We start from the raw sequence: 25,207 nt of genomic DNA, 5'->3' as shown, positions 1-25,207 counted from the left end.
GCTGTGCAGCCACATTGTTTTAAGATCGCAAATACTCTACCCTGATAGGTAATATGCATTCCACTTTATTCAGTGCAATTAGGAAAAAGCAGAGTGCATCATGGTGCTGTAACAAAACAAGAAAGCTCACACCAACTGTACTGCTCAGCCAAGGCGTAATTTCATCAAAGAAAAATTGCTTTTCAGAAAAAGCTTTCTTAATTTCTGTAGACATGTCATTAGCATGATAATAAACCACACTGGGAATCTGTTTTCCTATTTCTATGCTTCTACTTACAAACAAGGAAGACTACATTCTTACCTCTATCAATGCTGAGAGCAAACGCTCTCAGTTTGCCCTGTTTCCCAGAGTCCTATTGTATATAGAGATCTTTATATAAAGTGAGCAAGGGATCCCAAAATCTACAGTAAAGAACTGTGGAAGTATCATCTAGACTCAATAGTCTTTAATGTCTGTAAAGAACTCGATATAGAGTACATGAGAAAGAGTCCTGCACAGATGTGAAAATACAAGCACTCTGCACTCAGAGCTTCCACTCTAAATTAAGAATCATAGAAAGTAATAGGTAATAGATGATTAAGGAGCGTAAAATAATACAATACTATGCAAAGCTAATGTGAATGAGGCTCAGACAATCATATTGCTACACTTGGGAATGTGATGAGACAAAAAGAAAGCAGCAGAATAGTACTGGGTTACAGTTCAAACAGAGATGACTACAGGGGATGAGAAACAAGACATCTGGGTCTAACAAATGAGAACAGTAAAGCAAGCAGAACAGAGGAAGGTTAAAGAAGGGTATCATGATCTGAGTGAAAGAAAAAATATCAGTGTGAGGAGACGGGATACACAAGTACCAGAAGGAAGGAGAACACCAGGGGGGTTACATAAAAAAGCAGGAGGAGGTGACAAGAAAAGGATACTAAGGTGTCAAAGTGTCACCTTTCAGAGAAATAACAAAAACATTTTCATATTTCAAAGAGGACCATCGAAAGGAGGGATGAAATAGCAGTAATTACAAGGAAAAAATATTTTAGGATATTGGAAAAACTGAAAGCGAAAATGTGATGATAAGTTAAAAAAAACAGATAAGAATAGAGTCATACAATGGTTTGGGTTGGAAGGGACCTTAAAGATCACCTAGTCCAATCCCCCCGCAATAAGTAGGGACATCTTTAGCTCAATCAGGTTGCTCAGAGCTCCGTTCAACCTGACCGTGAATGTTTCCAGGGATTGGGCATCCACTAACTCTAATAAGCTAGAAATCAAAATAACCAAACCATTAACTGATGTCTCAGAAGTGGAAAGAAGTATGGATTTTGGAAATAATGTATATATAAAAGTGACAGGATTTGATATGGCTTAGGAGAGTAAGTGGGAAGGAAGCATGATAGCCATGAGGACTGTGTGCAAAGCTATAGAAAATGGGGACAGTAGCAAAATTTCCTGTGGCTGGAGGAAATTATACTACTGGTGTCTGGAGTGTAGAGGACGGCTATTTGTGCTTAGCCAAATTATACTGATGATTCACTGAGGAAGAAAACAAATGCGCAGGAAGGAAAATGAGCGGCGTGAAAGAGATCAAGGACTGGATAGCTAGAACAAGTAAACAAAGAGAGGTAGGAGAGATTTGAGCAATACAGGATAGTCATGGAAAGAAGACCAAAGAAATATTTTCTAACACCAACACTAAAAGTGTGGCAATATGTGGGTTGGAAGCAGTGAAAGAAGAATAGTTACAGAATTCCTGGAATATTCATCAGGAAGAAGATGTTGGGTATAAGCCTCTGAGGCCACAGTAACATCAAGAGTTACAAGCAAAGAGATGCTGTCTTAGAAAGTGACATAATGCAAACAGGGAAACTTTTATTTCTAAAGCATATATAAGGAAGGTGAAAAAAAAATAAAGGGCTTCAATTATTACACAACAAGAAAGACTGAAACAGTCAACTCTTTTTTTTGCAGAAACAAATTACTGAGATGCTATAATCATAGAATCATAGAATCATAGAATCATAGAATAGATTGGGTTGGAAAAGACCTCCAAGATCATCAAGTCCAACCCCTGATCCAACTCCAATTACTATATCATGGCACTAAGGGCCACGTCCAATCTCTTTTTAAAAACCTCCACGGATGGTGAATCCACCACCTCTCTGGGTAGGCCGTTCCAATGCCTGATAACCCTCTCTGTAAAGAATTTCTTTCTAACATCTAACCTAAACCTCCCCTGGCAGAGCTTGAGCCCATGTCCCCTTGTCCTATTGTTGGTTGCCTGGGAGAAGAGACCAACCCCCACCTGGCTATAACCTCCTTTCAGGTAGTTGAAGAGAGTGATGAGGTCGCCTCTAAGCCTTCTCTTCTCCAGATTGAACAACCCCAGCTCCCTCAGCCTCTCCTCATAGGACTTGTGCTCCAGTCCCTTCACCAGCCTCGTTGCTCTTCTTTGGACCCGCTCCAGCACCTCAATATCCTTCCTGAACTGAGGGGCCCAGAGCTGAACACAATACTCAAGGTGTGGTCTCACCAATGCAGAGTACAGGGGAAGGATCACTTCCCTGCTCCTGCTGGCCACACTGTTCTTGATGCAGGCCAGGATGCCATTGGCCTTCTTGGCCACCTGGGCACACTGCTGGCTCATGTTCAGCCTCCTGTTGATCAGCACCCCCAGGTCCCTTTCCGCCTGGCTGCTCTCTAGCCACTCTGTGCCCAGCCTATAGCGCTGCACGGGGTTGTTGTGGCCAAAGTGCAGGACCCGGCACTTGGCCTTGTTGAACTTCATTCCATTGGAGTCAGCCCATCTCTCCAGTCTATCCAGATCCCTCTGCAGAGCCCTCCTGCCTTCCGGCAGGTCGACACTCCCTCCCAATTTGGTGTCATCAGCAAATTTGCTGATGATGGACTCAATCCCCTCATCTAAATCATCGATAAAGATGTTAAAAAGGACTGGGCCCAGCACTGACCCCTGGGGAACACCACTGGTGACCGGCCGCCAACTGGATACAAATATACAAATATAGCTAAAAACTGGGCAAGGATACAGGCCAGAAAAGGGAAATAGCAGGATACAGAATATTGAATAAACTACATTCAAGTCAAAGAGGCTTGAAGAAATTTATTACAAGGTACCCATGGACACCTCAAAATCACTAACTGAATTGGTGAGCCTGGTGAAGGACATAGCTCAAAACAGATGTCAAGGAATTCTTACAAAAAATGTCTGGTAAGCACAGGTAATGAATCAAGTGTGACACCATAGTGCTCTACCTTATGTTCAGTATTTTCCACTATTTTTACCAAGATCTTATGTGGTTCAGTAATAACATTGTTTGTTCATGGAACTAAGAAAAGAAGTGTTGCAAAAGCTTTAGGGAACAAGATACAAACTCTGAATGCTCAATATACTGTAGAAATTATAAGATAAAACTCAGTACAGAAAAGAAGGTAGTTAATAGGACCTATTCTCAGACATTAACACAGTATAAAATATAACACAATAGGCACCACTACTACACAGAAGGCTCTGATGTGGTATTCTGGAACACAAACTAGAAAACTGAAAAATAATGTTCTCAGAAAAGCCAAACAACTCTGAGATTAATAGTAGACATCCCACATTGCAGCACTACAGTAATTATTCTGTCCTACTTGGCACCAGCGGAGTTTCAGGTCTAGACACTTCAGTTATGAATTCCAAGCATTTTTAATGTCATTTCTTTATAAAACTGAGGGTTAATGACAGAAGATGGAAGCAAACTGAATAAAAAAAAAAAAACCTCCAAAGGGCAAAGAACAAAAACATCCAAACACCACACATGAAAGACTTTAAAATAAGAGATGGAAGAGAGTCTAATTTGTTGCAATAAGAACAACAGGCAATTTGTTCTCCAAGTCATTTCTACTGTCTACCCAGTGAATGAACAATTTTGAAAACAAGGAACTCAAGATTAGAAAAAGATAATCTTAATTTTAAAGAAATTTCAATTCCTATGAAGCTTACTTCCACTGTAGAATTACTGTCATTAATGCTCAATTTTAGAACACAGTTACATTAAGAAATGCTTTGAATCCATAACAGAGGTAGGACAAACCTAACACTACTTTAAAGTATCACAGGAAGTAATACATAACTCCCAGAAATCTCCTCCAGGCTCACATATCTGCAGTGTCACTGCAAGTTTCATTTATTATTATTTTTTTTTTAGTTTTACATTAGAAAGCCCAAAATGTTTCAGGTTTTATTTATTAATTGTAAGGAAAATTAATAATTGTTAAGCTCAAAGGTTCAACTCAAGTTTATAAAACAAAAATTGACATGTGTAGGAATACTTTGTTTTTTCACTTTATTAATGTATGTCAGGAAAATTTCAAGCAATCATATGGATTATATTGCTAAAGATATTTTAAAAAAACTTTCTTATGCCACAATTCCAGCATTTATAGTGTTCGAGGTTTCATTCCAACAGAGGTAAGTTTTCCATTTGCTTATAAATATACCACATACCTAGTAATAAGTTCTATAAGAGCGCTGAAATGCTGTAAAGTGAAGTTAAATATGGAATTTCAGCTGAGCAATAAATGGCACCTTATTTTATTACTCTGTTCATGTTAGCATAAAATAGTTATGTATGACCAACCAGCTAACAATGGATGACATTGCTGTCATACATTCAACAGAAGCAGAACTTTGATACTAATAGATAGTGCTTTTAAAGTGGCATCTTACTCTTTCTTTCTAAATAGAAGGAGCACCATCAATTCCCAAAGAAATCATGAAGTTGCATTTGATTTCAGCAGCTCGAAGGACTGCTCTGTAAATGAGCAACACAAATAAACTCACCTGTTCCATCATCTACATTCTCTACTTCCATCACTTCTGTGTTTATTCTGCCCCGAAACAGGTAACGGTGGCCATCTGCAGATGTTTTGCTGTTCTTCAATCGCCTGATTAAAGAAAGAGCAGATCTGAGCACGTCATCCACTACCTTCTAAATTTCTGCACTGCTACCTGAACACGTAGCATTTAAAGACCAATGTAAGAATCACAGTACATTTATACATGTGCAACTGAACTGTAGAAACCATTGCTGAACGGGACACTGCTGTTGGTAATGCAAAGATGCTGCTGCTGGTAAGAGTTAGCTGCCAAATGCTGGCTGAATGAGAGTTCATCAGGAAAGTGTCACTCTGTAAAAGCTCTGTTCCAACACTTTGGCTTCTATATGCCATTGTCTGCCATCAAAGACAAAATAATGCATTGGGAGAACCTTTCCTCTTGACTGATGTAGTCTTCTTATGTTAGTCTAGAAATTCAGCACAAGGGTAGTTCGAAAAAAATGAAATAAGAACATCTTTGGATATAAATCTTGGCCTACATATGTTAGCCTCATAAGTGGGACTTAGGTATGGAAGAATGAAGACAACATTTTTCCTATCTAACATAAGGATTAACCAAGAATTGTAATTAAGCATTGCTGAAATTTTGTGGCAGTTTCACTGCAATATATTCCAAAGCACTTTGCATTGCTGTAACTCTGTTCCCAGTGAAGTCAAAACATTTAGAGAACCCCAGTTCTAGACAGCTTTTCCCATTTCAGATAAACCAGGGATTATTTTCTGTCCATTTTTGCCTATAATGATAATTAATACTGCATATCAACCAAAATCTGCTCCTAAGAATTAACGATCACCTGAATTTTAACCTTCACTCACTCTAAAGAGGAATTAATCTTCACCCGCTTCTCAATCATTACTTCATTATTGTCTAATGAATAACTCTACTATACTATAAATGTCTTATTCAAAAATTGAATAATAGATTAAAAAACAAACCAAAAAAAGCAAAACCAGCAGCAAGCACAAAGGTTCAGTATCACACAGTTTTTCTCTCTAAAGTGAGAGAAATCCAACAGTTTTAGTGACCTTTATAACTGTGACCCCAAATATAGAAATCCACATTTATACAACTCTGCTGCAAAATGATGCTTAGAAATTACATAAAATATCTCATACCATAAAGATAGGACAATTTTTGTAAAATTATCAAAGTGCAAAGCTCCTATGAGCAACACCCTCTTTAACTATGTGCCAATCAATACCCAAAGTATCTTGCTGGCATATAATCAATTAATTTCCCACCTTCAATTCTGAAATTATGTTCTAAATTGAGGTATTCTTATGTCTGTAGACATGTCACCATGGTACTAGCTAATGACATGTCCGACATGATTGCTCAAAACTGAAGAAACCATAGATGATCTTTTATGATTTTGAGATTTTCATCCAAAAGTGCATTTTAGCTAGAATACGGCTACAAAAATATGTAACTGAGTGGAGGAGAATTGCAAAGATAATATGCACTCAGTAATTGCTGGACAACAAAATATAGAAAAAATTATAAATTCTGAAAAGAGTATGTATCATGTACCCAGGAATCTGTCAAAGATCTACCCAGTAACAGGTATTCGTCGGCTACTCAAAACCAATTTCTGGATCAAAGAGACAAATTTGAGCATCAAGAGGGATGTCTGTTTGTAAAAGAGCCCTTACTTCTCAGAAGCATTAGAGAACCGAACATTACCTGTAGAAGTTTTTTGCTCAGCTGAGGAACTGCTCCTTGCAATGCAGCAAGCAGCAGCTTTCTGGCTCTTTTCCCTGATTACAAATATACAGCTTGAAACTCTTGAATCTGTAGAGATTTATTTTATTGCACAAGCTACATTACTAGTTTGTTTAAACTAAAAATTCAGCCTGTTTATCCTTCCTAGAAGAGAGTGAGGTCATCACATATAACCTGCTGTGGAAGGTTGACAAAACACATTGTTTCTCCCTGCACTTCACCATCAGGATTTTGCATTCATATAACATGTTTCCAGTGCTAGAATCAAATACACATTGGTGGATAAGTCTCCTCTAAAACCACTACCTTTTATACTGCAGTTCTAACGGAACAGCATACACATGATTAGCTCTACTGTGAGAAAAATACATTCTTTTTGAAAGTAATCATTTACCTGTGCTTTTTTTTGCAGTAGACCAAGAGGTTATCAAAAAGAAAAAATATCCTCTCTTGGATATTTCCTGCTGAAATTTTGAGTAGTAGTCCACTTCGCAGCATTTCTGTGCACGTGTCTGTAATGTTAGATCCCTAAAATCAATTGGAAAGAGATTTTTTTTTTTTTTATTCTGTGAGAACTGAAGTACTCTTGTTTGCATCAATTACGGAAAAGTTTCTTACATAAACTCACAACCACAACAAATCTCTGGAAATACTAACAATAAAATTCATGGTGATTTATTGCATTGTAATTACATAGTAATTTCTAATGATGCTTAACTTAACACCAGCTTTGTATTCATGTAGTAGTGGGGGGGGATTGTGGTTTTTTTGAATAGATACAGTTTAATCACCAAAAGTTTCCAAATTATATTATATCTGTGCAGAGACCTCTCCTGAAAATCAGACCAACTTTATCCAGCAAGTCTTAGCCTCAGTAACTTTACTCAGAAATATCTTAAAATGGGGCTTTACAAAACACCACCTCTGCCATGATGAACTTAGAAGCTGAAGCAACCTAGGAGTTGAAGATCATTGAGGGTATATACTTCTACAGTAGACTAAGCTAAACACAAAATCAAAAAGACAGAAAGATAAAAAATTGGGCAAGGCTAATAGTGGCATGCACAGCTAGGACTGTCTACTACACTATATACTATATTCCTCCTAACATACTCTGAAGACATCAGAATTTTGCTAAGCTTTGCATGTTTCAGATGAAACTTCCCATGCCTCATTTTTGTCTCAAGAGAGATAATTCTTTCATGTGAAAAGAAGCCAGGCATTTTCATAAAAGTTAATCAAAAAGAAGGAACTTTAACAAAGGAAAAAATTTCCCCAAAATATTTATATGAAAAATTCATTTTATGTCATATAATGAGAAATCTATCTGTCAAGGAAGACTACCTTGAATTCAGACATGTATTTTGCTAGTCTGAAAAATCCGTGTTCCTGTGGGCCAGAGCTGCTGTTGCTGTGCTGTATGCATCCAGACATGCAATCCTATTGATAATTAGGCATCAAGCACACACCCATGGTTTGAAGAGTTTCCTGACTTTAGGCAGTCAACAGTCAGCTTGGAAAACCTGCAAAAGCCAGGACTTCCTTGTCACCTACACATGTTCTGAATGTTCTATGCATGCAAGAGGTGTAGTTACTTCCTCTTCTTGATCTAACCACAGTAGTCCAAAGAAAAATGGATTTAATTAGGAGCCAAGAATAAATCATACATTCTGCTCTGACAGTTCTTCATCTTACTGCTTATCCTTTGTATGTCACAGCCGTGAATATTGAGCAATCCCTCAGACTGTTCTAAGGAGAATGTAGTCTGTTTACAGAGCTGATAAGTGGGATTGCACAACCACCACGTTGGAACACAATTCAGGTCTCTAAGGCAGCTTCAGTATGTCTATTAACTAACTGCTCCTGTCTACATTTATGATCAAACAAGTCAAAAATTAATGTCATCTATAGCCACTGCAGCATATTTCCCTTCCTAAGACAGCATCAGTACCAGAAACTGGCATACTAATTTTACAGTTTTATATGAAATCAAACACTGAAACATCTTAAGAGCATACACAGTAATATAAATTAAGCATAAATTAGAGCTGCACGTACTGCTTGCTGACCAATATTAGAGAAAAGCAGGTAATTTTTTTTACATTCTATTTCACTGCACTTGTGTATTAAAAAGAGTAAGTAATATCTTAGTCTGAGTTTCAAATTTGCTGGAATAGTACTTACTAATAATTTGCATCTTAACAGGCAGGATACTTTTTAAGGAGTTTTGGTTTGTTTTTAGAGAAAACTTCAGCTTTGCTGAAAAATGGTATTGTTTTGTAACGAAGCTGAAAAAAATCACCTTAAGGCTTCAAAATTGTACTAGCAGACTAGCAGTTTCAGCTTTCTACAAAAGGGTGGTTTTTTTCATAGAAAGGGTTTTATAAAAACATTTTGTCTCTTCTTATTGAAAATATTTCATTTTCAGTGTAGAAAAATACCACCTTTTCCCAACATTCCTAGAAATATCTGCTACTGTGCCAGCAACAGGTCATAAAATAACACATTTTTATGTATTTTAAATGTATATTATTCAGGCTACCTAACATTAAGGTTCTCCTCATTCATGATTCAAGTTCTATGTTACAACATGGCAGTGTTATTATCTGTATCACGTTACTACCGTTTGCTTTTGTCTTCCTCTTAATTTTCTTCCTTTTGTAATACAAACTGCTAGATGATGAAAACAACATTCTAGGGATACTTTTTTCCCTTGGAGATCTCCTGTTCAAATACTGAACAGTGTTAATGTCACTTATCAGATACCTTCTGACAGGATCACAACCCAGGCTGCTGTGGCCGCAGATCAGTGAATTTTGTTATTGCTGTTTTACTTGCTGAAGTCCAAAGGAATAAGGTAACAGGATCACAAGTCACATCTGGCTGTCCTACATAACACTGCTAGTGCGGAAAAATCCCCTGTCACTCCCTTGCCTTAGTAATACTTAGGGTTTGCCTGCTCCTGGACTTTCGGTGGGCATGGAGCTGAAATGGAGAAAAAAGGAAGGGCATGTTATGTGAAAGCACTACTGTTTCTACACCTGGGGTGAACATTCCTCTTCACCACATCCCTTAGAGATGAAAAACATGCCTGAAGAAGAATGAAGCAGAGAGCACCATGTAATATCCATGCCATATCCACCATGTAATTCAAAGGAGGACTGACAACTATAACAAGTTTTCATGAAGGATGTAGCTACACCTTAAACCTTCACATGGGTTCTCAGCAGGAACACCAAGCTACATTTGATATCCAGCCCAGCAGGATAATTCATTTAATCCAACTCTGAGCTGTTCCTCTCAGAGGGAAGGCTGATGGCTGCAGTAACAGATGAGTGATCACCCTGGTGCCAGAAGCAGGTGAGGCTATCTGCTGCACTGCTAAAACTAAACTACGCTACCTACAAGCAATAGTTTTGGAACAAATATCACCAAAACCTTCTAATACAACCATGTTTTCATTAAGTGTTTGAACTGAAACTACCAGGGAAACTTTAAATATGAGTAATTTGAACCTGAAAAGTAATTTGCTATGTCAAAGTTTTCACAGGCATTTATACTCATGTATAAAGTAAGTGAAGATGATACAGTTGCTCAGTCTAAATATAAAATCTTCACTACTAAGCTAGTCATGTTTCTATATGTTTAAAGTATCTGCAACTAGAGTGGATGGGATATTTTCAGTGAAACCAGCATTTTTGTAATACCTTGATTTAAAAACGCCATGTATTATAGAAATAAATCTGTTTTAATCATCTTCCAATGAAACATATAAAAAGTTCAGTTGGGGAAAAGATGACCTATAAAGCAGGCTTATATTGTGAATTTAGACTAGTTTTTCCTCTATCTATCCTAATGGGTCACTGAAGATTGTAGAGCAACCCTCTCCTGTGGGTAGCACTGGAGCCAAGGACTCTTGTGGCTTTTCAGAATAGCTGGTGTGGAAATTCAAAATCTGTTAAGATCTTGGTGCCTGCAGGTTACTTAAGTATAAATATATAATACTAAGGTGTATATATATATGGCTTCTAATCACCTTTGGCTGTCAGTCAGACACCTATCATTCTAACTAAAGAAACAGCTTAGGTGAGAAGTCTGAAATGTGGACTATCATGACCAAATTGAAAAACAAATACATTTAAAATACACTGGAAGGAGAGAGACCATTTTCAAGAAATTTAAAACAACACCTCCCCCATCCTTAAATCATTAAGAATCCATCCTTAACATTAAAAAATTATCTTTATTACCTTGAGATTAAAAGCAGCATTGGTTGGTATTATTTGCTACAAAAAGCTATTCATCTATATATTCTGGGCAAATTTCAGTCAAATACAGAGGTTTGACCATACTGATTCAGTGGTCAGTTAACAGTAATAAGGGTCAGAAATTACAGACAAATATTAACTTACTCTTCAGTATTTGCGCATCGGCATAAGAAACAAATAAAACAGAGAAAAGGGCTAGAAACTGTGGAGTTTAAAAACAGAAATCTCTAGTAAAATACTATTTGATGATATGTTGAAATGGAAAGGAACAGAATACCCCATGCTATCATCACTAAGTTGGCCTGTGACTCAAACTAGGTTGTTCAGCTTCCAGCTTACAACAAATGCAACAATTTTATTTTTTTGTTCTCTCACTGAAACATCCACGCAAATTTTACTGACAGACTCCTTCAGCTGCTGAGCCATTCTCCAGCTGAGACAGCCACCTACACAAGTTCTGAATTCAGGCCAATAAATCTAACCACTTAGGAAATTAAGTGAGAAAGTCATTATACTCAAAATTTTCTTACTTGAAACAGATGTTCCATCTTTTCCATGAATCTGTATTTTTATCATAATAAACACAAGCTTCATTTTATGACACTTAAGTATAGGAATTCAAGTCATGCTTTGATCAAATTCTAAAAATAGTCTTTATTTTTTTCCCTTTCCTTCTAGTTGGGGCCAAGCAATGTGCTAAGCATTTCCTTCTGGAAGGAAATCTCCAACAAGTTTGCCTCTTTATTTTAAGCAATGCAGAAAACCAGATGTTTATTTAATTAAATCCACACTCAAACATGGCATTCAGGGATTTTTTTTGTAGTTGTTGTTGGGAATAATTCAAAATACTGTTAGTTCTTATATATGCTCTGAAATTCTTACCATTTCAAGGACTAACCTCATGCTATGTCTGAAAAGGATGCACATATTAAGATCAAGGCAATTTTGCCAGATTGCACACCCTGTGGTTGCCGTATGGTAACGGCAAACCTGACCAGCTAAAATATAATAAACATCATATAACTCTACCAAAACCATGCTATTTTAAGACAATGGCACTATTTCAGAATTCAAGCACAAGCGAAATCCTAAAATGAAATCTTGGAAGGGGGAGGGGAGAGGGAAAAAAAAAAAAAAAAGAAAAAACCCCCCAAGGTTGGTATGAAATTACTATGTTACAGTTCAGAGAACACATTCTGAGCAGAGACAATAAGTCTTTGTTTCACATGCTTATGTCCGTATTTTTACCCTTCCTTCTTTATTGTTAACTTTGTTCATTAACATATTTCCAAAAGCAAACCTATTTACTACTATATTTTTGACCAAGGATTCAGAAGAAACTTTATGCAGGAAAGTAAATTCCCTTTTCAGTGACAGAGGTTTTAGAACAGTAAGTTCTTAGCCAATTTATATGACTAATAATGCACTGAGTTAATAATACTGTAACTTTATACTTGAGTGTATTCATTAAGATGGATTTGACAACTATCTATGACTCAGGCACTGGAATCAAGTAGAAGAATTTTAGTCACTATAGTGCAGTAGAAAACTCAATTGAAAAGTTGAAAATAATAGGAGTAAAGCAGTGATAGGCAATAAGGATTATTTAACACATTTTGTTGCCCTAAAATATTCAGCAACAGTTGAATTGCTTGAATTGAACAGTTGAACAGTTGCTATTGCTTATATCCTGAAGTTATCACACAAACACATCCAATGCATTTTAATATTCAGATACACTAACCTTTCCAAGTTACAGCTGATGACAGCAAGTCCAAGCTAATTACAAGAAGAGACTTATTTTCACATGGTCTAAACAAGCAGGTGTTAAGTGAGGTCAACTAGACCTACTTTCAATTACAACATTTAGAGGTTTACTTTATCTTAGTCCTTTCTTTTTCAAAATCCTACAAGCAATACCATAGCATGACTACACGCTGTCTGTCATTTGTCTTGAATTTTTTAAATTCTATTTTATTTCAAGATGAGGATTAAAAATAAATGCAGAAAGTTTTGTCTGACTACAGAGCAGCAATTATATAGCTTTTGTACTTGCTAAAATTTGTTCTCATGAGGTACAGTGAATTTTAGTGGAATTTCATGACTATCCTGTACCAAAAGATTACAGTGCCTTGAAATCCAGCATGAGATGATTTGCCAGAAATGCAGTTCTTGAAAATGCTTCTACACAGAAAAAGTAAAAAAATCCCTTAAGTGAAACATTTCAAATCACACAAAGCACTGAAGAAACATGAAGAACTTTGACTAAAGTAAAATCAGTCACTTAATCCACATTTAGAATGAACAAAATCTTCCCACACTACTCAATTAACAACAAACCAAAGGTTTGCCTGAGTCCACTGATCGGGAGATTTCACATGGAGCAGACAAGAAATAATTTTGTAGTGTCATGAGGAATATTTAGGGGGTCTTTGTTCAGGTCTATACTCCTTTCAGATAGTGGTTTGTTCTGCTGAATCCTTCTGGATGGCAGCAACTAAATCCACTGCTGCAGAAGCAGAGTACATCCTTAGGCACAGCAAGTTCAAGAAACAGGAGATATAGTAAGTAGGAGGTGTAGAGAACGAACAAAGCTGTGTAGAAACTATTTCTTGTTTCTGCTTTTTTAACCTGTTATCATGAATATCTACTTAAAAGTTGACTCTTCTAGTCAGTACTCTCATTTTCATTTTTCAGACTTCTTGGGGAACTCCATCAGTTAAAGTTCATCCAGGTCCACCTCAAGGCTTTCTCTGATTCAGTGTCCCATCAGTGTCCCTAACCCTTTCTTTTCTCTGCACTATACAAAGGCCATTTCCCGCTGTATAGACTGAGACCCGGTCTGTCAGCTACCAGATTAACATGCAACAAATACATTTTTCTTGGTAGATACCCTAGCCTGCAAACCTTCCACAAAACTTACAGAGATAAAAGCCTCTTCCTCTAGTTCTCAAGCAGCTTTCTTAGGAAGAAAAGTAGCATATTTGAGCAAAGGATTCAAAACAGCAAAAAATAGCTTCCATGTTGAAATCTGTCTCTCAAAAAAACCCGTTTATCTTTTTTTTTTAAAGTCAGTTTTGAATGTTTATGTTTCTTTTAAGGAACTTTATGTTTGCTTTATGTTTCTTTTAAGGAACTTCATTTGTGTTTCCCTCCTACGCCAGTGCAGACAGCTCAGACACTTCAACACAAAACACATAAGATAATTTAAGGATACACTCTTATCTGCACCTGTCTTTCTATATGAACTATTTACAGTGCTCAGAATAACAGAAAAGGAAGATTTTGGTGCTACAACTACTTGATCTTGTTGTTGTCTTTGGGAAAGGCTGGATCTCTGTTTAGTACTGAAAATTCTAACTCAGAAACAGACTCACTTGCGAAGACCTTACTTCAGAAAACTTTGCTGGAGCATTAACATTCTTTCATTTGCAAACTCTTGAAAAAAACCATAAGTCTTCCACACATTCTATTGAACATGTTTACATTACTTTAGCTCACCCAGTAGTAAGGGACTACCTACAAGCTAACAAAAACTCACAGACTCAGTCCTTAACCAATAATAAATAATCAAAATTTTTTCAACCAGACAAAGTGCTGCTAGACAGGTATAGACAGCAGTAAAATCAGATCAGCAGTTAAATTAGGATTTATAAATGTGTATGCATGTACACATACATGTTCATATAGACAACTGATATTCCAAGGCAAACACTAAATAATTATCCTCTTTTCTGGAAGTCTATTATTTTATACAGCTGTGCTCCGTCATGGAGAACACTATTTACAGAGTAGATCTCAAATAAAAGCTGTGATTTCACAGAACTGAGGAGTTGATAGTACTGCAGGATCACAAAAACAGGGCATGTAAAAACACTGCAATGCACTTATTGAAAACTGTTACTCCCTCCTCAACATACAAAGCAACAAATCTTATGACAGTACCTCCCATCCTTCAACATGAGACTGCCATTCTTCCAAAAACTCTAATTTTTCCATTTGTCTTTTGGCTTCGTTTATGTTGGAACAGACAGCCTTCATGGCCTGGAGGGCTTCCATTAGGGCCGCATAGTCACTGTGCTTCCTTGGAGTCCGCTTCAGTAATTCCTATTCAGACATTAAAAAAAAAAAGGGAGGGGGGCAGAAAAAACAGAAAAAAAAAAAAAAAGAAACCTGTCTTTGATCTCTAAATGTACATTACAGGAGACGTAAATCAACAGCATACAAAATCAAAAAGTAGCCAGACTTCTCTTTTAATAGGTGGAAAAGTAATAAACCCTCTAGCATTGTGTCCTAGTGTGTACTAAAACTCAACAGTAATTAATTACTAACAATAAATAATCATCATGACCTAGAAAGAAGTTTGCATTTCAGCTACTTTCTTCCCCAACAATGTTTCTTCATGTTAAGTTTTGGGTTTTAGGCAGTTTTTTTGTTTGTTTTTGTATTCCTCGGGTTGGAACTGTTCAACAGCAAGGATAACAGGTCTGCTTAAAAAAAGTTAGTTTACTCATGTCAAAATTAACACCTGCCTTTCCTGCAACTCAGGGCAAAAAAAACCCATTCCTTTAGCTCCACACTATTGTTTAATCTAGTGCAATATGCCATACAGCAAAGCATGGAACAATAGCTTAGGTGACTCACTGATTTCAGATGGTTACTGGTACTGGCAGCCATACTGATAAACAAAAGTGGAGTTGCCAGCATTCATTTGAGATTTCCCATCTCAAGCTATCAACTACCCATATACAGCTGGACTGACTGAGGACAGTCTTCAGTGCATACCCTGACTGATGTGTGGGTAACACTCCCCTGGAGCCCTAAACCTGCAGCCACCACACCCTGTATTTAAATTTATTTAAAATAAATATATTCATTTCATTGCCTCCTAGAGTAATGCACTAGTCATTTTCCCCTGTGTTGTCTGTAGAGCCTTCATTCAAAAAACAGAATAGAAAAAAAATTTTAAAATAGACCAAGGGAACTGTAAAGTCAGAGACATCTGGGATGACTCACACCTCATTGCAATTGAATAAATATTGTTTAATTTATTTTTAAAACCTTTATTTTAACATGTTTGGGTTTAGATTTTTTTTATGTCATCTGTCTCCAAAATTGGCAGTCTTTCAAATCTAAATTCACACATGCACTGTGAAAAATACTATCCAATAATCATGTAGTTTACTACTCAATAATCCAGTAGCTTCTAGAGCAGAATCTGCTCTGGCTTTCCTCTCATAGTTTGGAACAATAAACCATATTAGACTTTAATTTGTTAAGCAAAAATTTGTTTTGAATATTACTTTCCTGTATTATTTTATTTCTTAACATGATAAATTACAGAGGTTTGACTATCTAATATTTATCACCACATTTAACATTTTTCATTGTTTTAAGTTGTCACAATATGATAAGAATTAACATAGATCTAATCATAAAACCATCTACAGCACCTTTGTGTTACTCTACAGGTTTTCTTACAAAACGAATTTTTCATCTACAGTTTGTTGATGTAAATTAGTATCATCAAAGCATGTCAGCATATCACCAACAAATTCTGCTATCCCAAGCATTTTAAGCAAGGGCATGGTCAAACCCAGCTGAAATTAGACTCATTAAACTCTCTCAAATGGCTCACTTCTGTTCAACCACGGAACTAGATGCAGAATGGAGCTAATAATTTTTATCCAGCCAAACTCCTCAGTTATTTTAATAATGATATCAGAAAACTTACCACTAGTTTTAATGACAGTAAGTCTGGGTCCAACATCTTAATAAAGAGATAGATAACTGTGTAAAGAGACTGTTCCTGGAGTTCGGAAACATGCTTAGCAACCAGTTTTATACAGGAAGTATAAAGTCCTAAATAACAAACTTGTAAGTACCTTCAAAAGAAGGGGATACTTGCATATTCTCTGTATTGGTGTTACTAGATATCCCTCCAATGGTACATCTGTGTTCTTGCGTCCTCCAAGGAGCATGCAATTCTGGAGTGTGAACAATTTCACAAATGATTGAAAAATCCCAAAAAAGTTATCAGAAGTAAAGACAAGGGCACATGTACACAGCAATACTGGTTAAACTATACATAAATTATATACGTATATGTAAGGAGGGAGGTTTGCAAGACTGTCAAAAGTACAGGCTTGAACACATGCATATGTTGGGTACACTGACTATCATATATGACAAGAAAGTCACAACATTTTGCAGGCATCTCTCTAGGTACCTTCTTCATCCATTCTGATGAAGAGAGGGTGCTTTTTTAAACTTTAAAAATAAAAGACAGTAAATAAAATATTCAAAATATGCTTTCAACCTTTAACTAGCAAAACCAAGTAATTCAGGGTGACCACTAGAGGTGGTGTTGTTTCTAAAAAGTATTTGCAAAGTTAACTAAAATCACAGATGGTTTGAAGGTTTGAACGTGGTCATCCTAATATACACCTCTAAAATGTGATGTGCAATGAATAAATTATCCTTAAGTCATGGGCAAAAGACTATTAAAGTTTCAACAAGACATCTGATTATGGATGCAGAGAGTAAATTAAATATCGGGTGGAAGCATCCATGAAAAAGCAGCAAAGGGACACCACAGCAAATATTTGGAATTGCTGGAATTAACGTGTAAGTACATAAAGACCTAGAGTAATAATGACAACTACTTTATGGAGAGATCAGAAGGAATTGTGATGCAACGGTATGAGATAATCTACAGCTTCAAAGAGCAAGTTGTCTAAACTGAGGACACCAAACAAGAGCGGTTTAAGACACCCAGATGGTATGCTGACACAGGCCACAAATCTGGAGGCAGACACATTGTTGATGGAACAGAGGTTACAAAACTGGGTGGCTGCCCTACTCAGCACATAATACACATACCCTATCCCCAGTGCTGCTATGGGGGTCTCCACACCCACCCTTAAGTCTCTCCTTTGTGCTCACTGTTAACCAGCTTTTCTCTTAGCCTAAAGGATCCCTTATCCTAAAGGATCTCACTTAATCTGCCAATGCAAAAGCTTTACTGATAAAGTAAGATAATGGCATTATATAATGACTGTCACTATATTCAAAGGCTCAAAATTATTTATAGATATCACCATATCTAATGACCTGAATTGTTCTGTCTGGCTAGAAGGCTTTGACTGTATTTTCAAATTATAGAGTCAGATGTCTTGTTTTCTAGGTTAGATTGCTGCCACTTAATCGTATAGACATGTCCCAAACCTATGAGGAACCCAAAACAGACGTGAAAGCCCTTTACATGTGCCCATGAGTACATGACACTGACCGCCACAAGTGCACGCTTAGCTTCCTTTCTCACAAAAACAAGCTCTTTGCAATATTTCTCCAGAGTATTTTGCTTTTTGTCTCTGCAGTCAGCATTCACCCTTTCTTCTTGAGCCCGGCCATGCTGCTCCCAATACAAGAACCATGCGTATGAAGCCCCTCAGTCTGGGGCAAGGTGAAGGATATTGTGTCAACCACTGACAAAAAATAAGGACAACTTTGAAGCTGTTTCTAACTATAAATGGAACATGGCTGAATTGGAGATTCTTAGTAAAAGGGATATGGTATTTCATGACACCCAGTAATCCCCACAATAAGGAAATTCGTGCACTGCTTATTAACTTGGCTGTAAGTAAGTGCAGCTAAGCTATGGAGTCAGAGCTGACACTTTTCAAAAAATTAGCCAGCTGCAACAGGACAACTTCACCAAGAACACTGTCAACAGCAGTAGTGCAACCCTACTGCATGCTAAAAATTATTAGTAAAATTAAATAAAACTTATGATACTGTCAGCATTGGGAGAATTTTTTTTTAAACATATCTGTGATGCTTTGCTGATAAAGTCATTTGCTCTCCAGTCCCAAAACATAATAATCAAATCTTATCCCTTCAAAATTTGATAGCATATCCATGGGTACCTTCTCAGGTATTTAAGTTCCAATATAGTAAGCTCCACATTTTAAAGCTAGTCTTGTTAACACAGGACACCATGGAAGAAATACAAAAATCATTCCACACTGAGTCCTTCTTTTAACAACTCATGTCAACTATTAACAAACTCATGGAAATTGGTTTTGCTGTTGGAAAACCATGAGGACTGTCATACTTAATATTTTTAAACTTCTCCTTATTTGTCTTATAAAGTGAAAGATTAATTGTGGAGCCATTTCTTTCAATCGAAGACTAAGTCAGTATCTAAGATCAGGATGGCTACTCTATGATCCATAATAAAACACTTCTCTGTCTGCAACAGTTCTGGCTACAGTACCAGAATGTGGATCTTCTCTTCAGAAATTCTGATGAGTCCTTCAGCTTCCTTTCTGTAATTCCTTTCCCCATCCCTCCTCACATATCTTATCCTATTCTTTTTCCTTTCTACAGATTCACAACCTTGTCTCCTGACCAGCATGTTCTAGGCACATTGCCTAATGCTGTATTATCCACAGATCCAAGTGCAGTAGTGAAAATATGATGTACACATGCCCTCCCTCTAGAAACAGTATCCACAACTAAAACTGTCTGCTAACCACTTGCAGGTGTGCCTGTACTTGTAACACGGTGGAGGTGACAGCGCTAATGATTCACTGCCCAGTCAAAAAATATGAGGCTAGAATACCAATTCTAAGTTTATTTACCAAAAGAAAAGTCCGCACTGTTCTTATTTTGTTCAGGTCAAGCAGAACTTTCTGTGCCTTCTCGTGGTTACTACAGTATTCATCATAGATACGGAATTTCTCTTTCTGCAGAAACAAAAAAAAGATACTGTTTTTCACTCATCACTTTGATAATTTTTTTAATTAATAAAACATGGCATGAACACTATTCAATGTTGAATAGCTAATACAGTCTTCATTCTAGAAGGTCAGCTCTTCTTCCTACATTTATTATTTGAGGTTTCACCTCAAATTAGAATTATGAACAGTCTGGAAGCACTACTTGGGAATTTCAAACATAGATTCATAGAATACCAGGTTGAAACAGACCTCAAGAATCAACTGGTCCAACCTTTCCTGGCAAAACCACGGTCTAGACAAGATGTCCCAGCACCCTGTCCAGCTGAATCTTAAAAGTGTCCAATGTTAGGGAACCCACCACTTCCCTGGGAAGATTATTTCAATGGCTAATTCTTCTCATTGTGAAAAATTTTCCTCTTGTGTCCAACTGGAATTTCCCCAGAAATAACTTGTACCCATTAACCCCCTGTTATCCATGTGACTCTGTGAAAAGGGAGTCTCCATTTTCATAGCCACTTTTTAAATACTGGAACATAGCGATAAAGTCTCCCCAAAGCCTTATTTTCTCAAGTCTGAACAAATCCAGTTTTCTCAGGCAGACATATGGCAGGCTTCCCAGTCCTTTGATCATCTTTGTGGCCCTTCTCTTAACCCTCTCCAGACTGTCCACATCTCTTTTGTATAGCAGGGACCAAAACTGAACACAATATTCCAGGTGTGGCCTGACAAGCTCTGAGGAGAGTATAATAATGACTTCTTTATCGCTGCTGGTGATGTCCTTGCTGATGCAACCCAGCATCCTGTTGGCTTTATTTTTTTTTGTCACAGCAGCACACGGTTCACTCTTACTGAGCTTGCTGTCCACCCAGACACCGAGTTCCCTTTCCACAGCACTGCTGTATATCCCAGCCTGTGCTGCACTCCTGGATTATGTTTTCCCAAGTGCAAGACTTTGTTGAACTTCATACAGTTCTGTTGAAAAATTTCAGAGGCTAGACTACCACAAACACACAGGATAAAATACTCATGAAGAAAATGCATGAGTGGCTAATTTGCTGACATTATTACCCAATTTTTCTGCAAACACTTGTTTTCAAATATGATCCATTCTTCTGCAGAGTTGAAAACTGATGTTACTCAACTTCTGTAAAATGTTTCCACAAAACATTAATAGTTTTCTCCTCCCACAATGAATAATCAAAAACTTAAGAAACAAATGGGACTATAACCAGAGATAGCAATGAAACTAGGACTACAACTGAAAGAAAACTAATTTGTCCTGATTCTGCAAAGGTCTGTAACACTAACATCCTTGTTTTGCTCAAACAGGAAAAATCATATTCCTAGAAACCAATTACTACAGGACATACCTAGTTGTGGAGGTACTGCAGTTGTCAGAAATAAAAAAACTTCACAGTTCAGAACCATGGAGGTATTTTACCCAGTGTATGCAACCCTTTGTTAAATATTCACATTTTTGCATAACATCAAAGGGGAATAAAAAGATAGCTTTGTACTATTTTTACTGCTTCATGCAACCCTGATCCTTGTACCTCTGTCTCACATATAGGCAGAAGCTTTGCCCAAGCTGCAGGGCTCAGTTTGGCAGCCTGAGCTAAGTTAGTGAATATAAAAACGATGAAACAACAAAAGGTAGCCAATTTGATATGTTCCTTCTTCATTCTCCTCCCTCTCTTTTTTTTTTATTGGAAATGACAGTAACTAAGAGATAACTTCAAAGTACTCTACATTACACAATCAAGTTATATTTAATCTCCATGACTATGTACACTTATTATCATGACAGTAATTAATAAATACAAAATATAAAGGAAAAACATTATACAAGGCTGTAATAAAAGACAGCGTACATAATTCAGAAAGCAGGTTCCAACTTCATGCTGTGCGTTAGGTTCTGGCTGTAAACACTCCTCCACCAGGGACAGAAAGTTTTTGTGAACTGCAAGAATATCTTCAATATTTGAAAACAACATCTGCAAAAGAATAAAACATATGTAAATGCAACATCAGATATAAAACAGAAGAAATATGCAATTAGGATACTAACCTTAACTGTCTCTTCTGTGACATTTTTATCCTCTTTGGCAGTAGCACGTTGGATCATTCGGTGAAGAAAAGCCTGCATGAAACAAGACAAATAAGGAAAAAGTTATTTCAGGAAGACTTGAACAACTTCTGGCATGTTATGCTTTAATTTGTTTCCCAAATTTGACATAGAGTCACATCAGAATATTATCTAGAATCTAAAACAAGTATTTTATCTATAAAGCACTTTGTAGTCCTGTTATTCTAACGTAGTGTTAAAAGGAGTTAAACAGTGAAATATTAATGAAGCTGAGAAACTGAGCATTCTCTGAAGTACCATTCCACCCTGCACCCGTATTACAATCAAGCAAGAACAAAATGTATTAATTTTCAAAATCTTACTCTAGCACTTCACAAATCGAGTACCAGACAAGCCAAAATAAACTGCTAATTTCCAATTTAAACTAATCAGGAGATACTATTATGAAATGTAACTTTTACATAGCAACCTCAAGTCAGATTACAGACGTATTATTAATCAAACCTATTGTAAAGTAAATTGGCTTAAAGAACAGTCAACTGCACCTGGTTTTGCTTAATGAAAACTCTTCCCTCCCCAAGAACCTAATCCCTGGGGATCAAATGAGAGGATAGTAATACCATCAATGAAATACCAAAATACTAAGTTTTCTTTTATTTTACATTCAATAACTGGACACAAAAAGAGGAAGATACGTACAGTAAGTCATTCCAAAAGAAATAAATATCTCATGTACAAAAACTAGAATTTTTATTAATTCAGTTCATTACAAAGACATGGGTATGTTCTGAAAAATATCTACACACTGTAGATATCTACAATCTTACCCTGATAATTCTTCACATAGACATACACATTCTTTAGTCATTAAACCAGGCACCACAAGTGCACCAATGTCATGTCTTTCATAACCATTTCAGTCACTGTGCATTGTACACTGTACATGGGCTCATCTAAATTCTGGCGTGGTGCAAATTCCATAAAAGAGACAATAAATAACCCCCGTGTGGAAAGATAGCAGTCACAGCAACCCTTTTTTCTCTCTGCTGGCACTTAAACATTTTTATTCCCAAGCAGCAGATCCTTTCTCTGCTGAAGAAGACTATGTAGCTGGCATTACACATTTTTATTACTGAAGAGTCAAATCTAGTTATCTAGGACATAAACCAAATTAAGTTTGGAATACTGCCAGCATACTGTATGTTTCCTATCACCCTCTACAACGATGTAGATTTTCTAGTTCGTTAAACCCCTCTTTCTTTCTAATGTTTTATTGGTGCTAAAAAAAAATGCCATTAACTCATTTGCAGCAGTTAACTGTTTGTGGACAACAGCCTTTTATATTGTTCCTTGCTATGAATACCCTTGAGGGTTATGGCAAATTTGCTGTGTGCATCGTCTGCACACTGTACAACCAATCCCACAGAGACTGAAAGCCTGCATGACTCCAAGTTAATTTCTGGAAGTTTTCGCTAAACCGTGCAACACTATTAAATATGCTTTAAAACTGAAGAGGAAAAAACAATTACAAGAACTACCCCTGAAACTCATGTCTATTTTTAATATCCGTAATTTCTCTCTGTTCACATTATTTCCCCATAGACCAAACATACTGCTCATCTGCACTCACGTCATGTCAGAAGATCTTCATTTCCTGTAGCTGTGAAGGAAGGTGAACATTAAGTTGGCTGAAGGTGAAACTGAGAAGGAACTGAGAGCTGAGGCATTAGTTATTCTCAAGTGATTCAAGACACTAGCCGAGAGTCATGAGGTCATGAAGAGTATAAATCAGCTGCAATAAACAGTTGTCCAAGCAGCACTGTCCCAGACATCACATCTGCAGAGGTTATCAGTAACTAAATCCAGGAAAATCCAAACTCTTGCAGAACCTAGACACAAACCACTAATTAAGGTAGGGAGGCCTGGGATAACTTCAGTCCCTTCCAGAAACTTCGTGTAAGCCACACAATATTTTCCTGTACTCATACTGTAGGGCTTGTGTAGTCATGATGCCAGTTTTTCCCCAAGATTAGCCACCTAAATCATAGAATCATTACAGAATCATAAAACTGCCTGAGTTGCAAGGGACCTCAAAGATCATCTCATTCCAATCCCCATGACATGGGCAGGGACACCTTCCACTAGATCAGATTGCTTAGAGCTCCACTGTTGTCCCTATCAATGCAGATTTGCTTCCTGAAAAAAATTGTAACACTATGTATGTCCTAAAAATCAATGGATGTGACCATTTGAATCTTTCAGGCACTTACATGAGAGCACTACAAAGCTACACATATTGAAAAATATTTGGAATAATCTCACATTTCCTAGGAAGAGTGCTATAAGAGAATTAGGGGAATGCAGGTAGGGATGGAGGTGTCTACCTCCTTTCATGTGCCACCAAGACCGATCCTTGGTGGACCTTCAACTGCTGTGGAATGAGTAATGCATAGCAATGATCCAGGTTTCCAGGATGCAAATCGCCTTACCAACTCCCTTCCTGGAACATGGAGACTCCACTGACTCCATGCACATAACCACCCTCCACTAGGACTTTGCTAGGGAGAACAGTCAGTCTTCACCATGCAGGAGGATGGAGAAGTAATTGCTTTTTTACAGTGTAAGATAACCTTAATCCAGCACTGCAACTATGAAAAGACAAATGGCTCTGAACCTGTATGAACACATGGCAGGTCTGAGAGCGAGCTGACTATTCAAAAAAATCTCCAGAACTATTTGAGCATCAACCAAGGAAAATCATGAACAGTTCTTCAAAAATTAGTAAACAAAGAAAAAGCAGGTAATTTGTAGACATAACTGTAAGGAGGACCCCAACAAAGACATTAAAGACTTTAAAAGGAAAATATACAAGGATGGGCAGAAACCTACCCAGGAGCTGTCAGCTCCTGAGTTAATGGAAAAAAAAATTATAGTAGCTTTTGAAGATATACTGCATAAAGTATTAATAATCACAGAAAAACACCACACCTGTAAAAAAAAAAAAAAAATAAAAAAATGTAAAATGGACATCTCAGCCAATTCATTACAGAAATGGACACAAAAAAACCTGAGCTGCTTCTAAAAATTCTACCATTACTTAAAGTATACTGCTTCAAGTCCAGACTCATTACTGAGCACCCCACTACATGAAGGAGCAAAGCAATTACAAAGGACACACATGGAATAGATCCTGCTCCTCGACTGAGCAAACAACTCTAGGAATCAATTGTCATACATCATTCTCATTTTTAGACCAAACAAAAATTCATCTACATTAGTGTAGATGTTTCATAACACAACATCAAAGCCAGAGAATAACATATATATATCTCTGTGCACCCCTGGATCCCAGACCATTTTCACCTAGTCCCTCAACTTTCTAAAAGCTTTTCAAGTGAATTCCAGAGTTTCCCTTAATTTTCTTTCAATTCTTAGTTTTTTCAAGTAACAGCAAAGACACGTGGTCAAAACAGAACACAATTTTCCAAA

General features: G+C 37.0%; 1 protein-coding gene across 4 annotated transcripts in view; it reads right to left on the bottom strand.

The window, feature by feature from the left end:
* PREX2 (phosphatidylinositol-3,4,5-trisphosphate dependent Rac exchange factor 2) overlaps window positions 1-25,207 on the bottom strand; it is a 168,998-nt gene that overhangs the window by 101,591 nt on the left and 42,200 nt on the right. For all 4 annotated transcript variants that reach the window (XM_027638739.1, XM_027638737.1, XM_027638741.1 and 1 more), the window contains 7 exons: window positions 21,701-21,772; window positions 21,504-21,626; window positions 19,534-19,638; window positions 16,774-16,875; window positions 14,834-14,995; window positions 7,015-7,148; window positions 4,842-4,945 (listed from right to left, as the gene is read on the bottom strand). In XM_027638739.1, the coding sequence (XP_027494540.1) occupies window positions 4,842-4,945; window positions 7,015-7,148; window positions 14,834-14,995; window positions 16,774-16,875; window positions 19,534-19,638; window positions 21,504-21,626; window positions 21,701-21,772 (802 nt within the window). The remainder of the gene's footprint in view (window positions 1-4,841; window positions 4,946-7,014; window positions 7,149-14,833; window positions 14,996-16,773; window positions 16,876-19,533; window positions 19,639-21,503; window positions 21,627-21,700; window positions 21,773-25,207) is intronic.

Source organism: Corapipo altera, unplaced genomic scaffold (assembly GCF_003945725.1).
Source record: "Corapipo altera isolate COAL_440 unplaced genomic scaffold, ASM394572v1 49, whole genome shotgun sequence".
Lineage (NCBI taxonomy): Eukaryota > Metazoa > Chordata > Aves > Passeriformes > Pipridae > Corapipo > Corapipo altera.
This window is presented reverse-complemented; position numbering and strand designations above follow the sequence as displayed.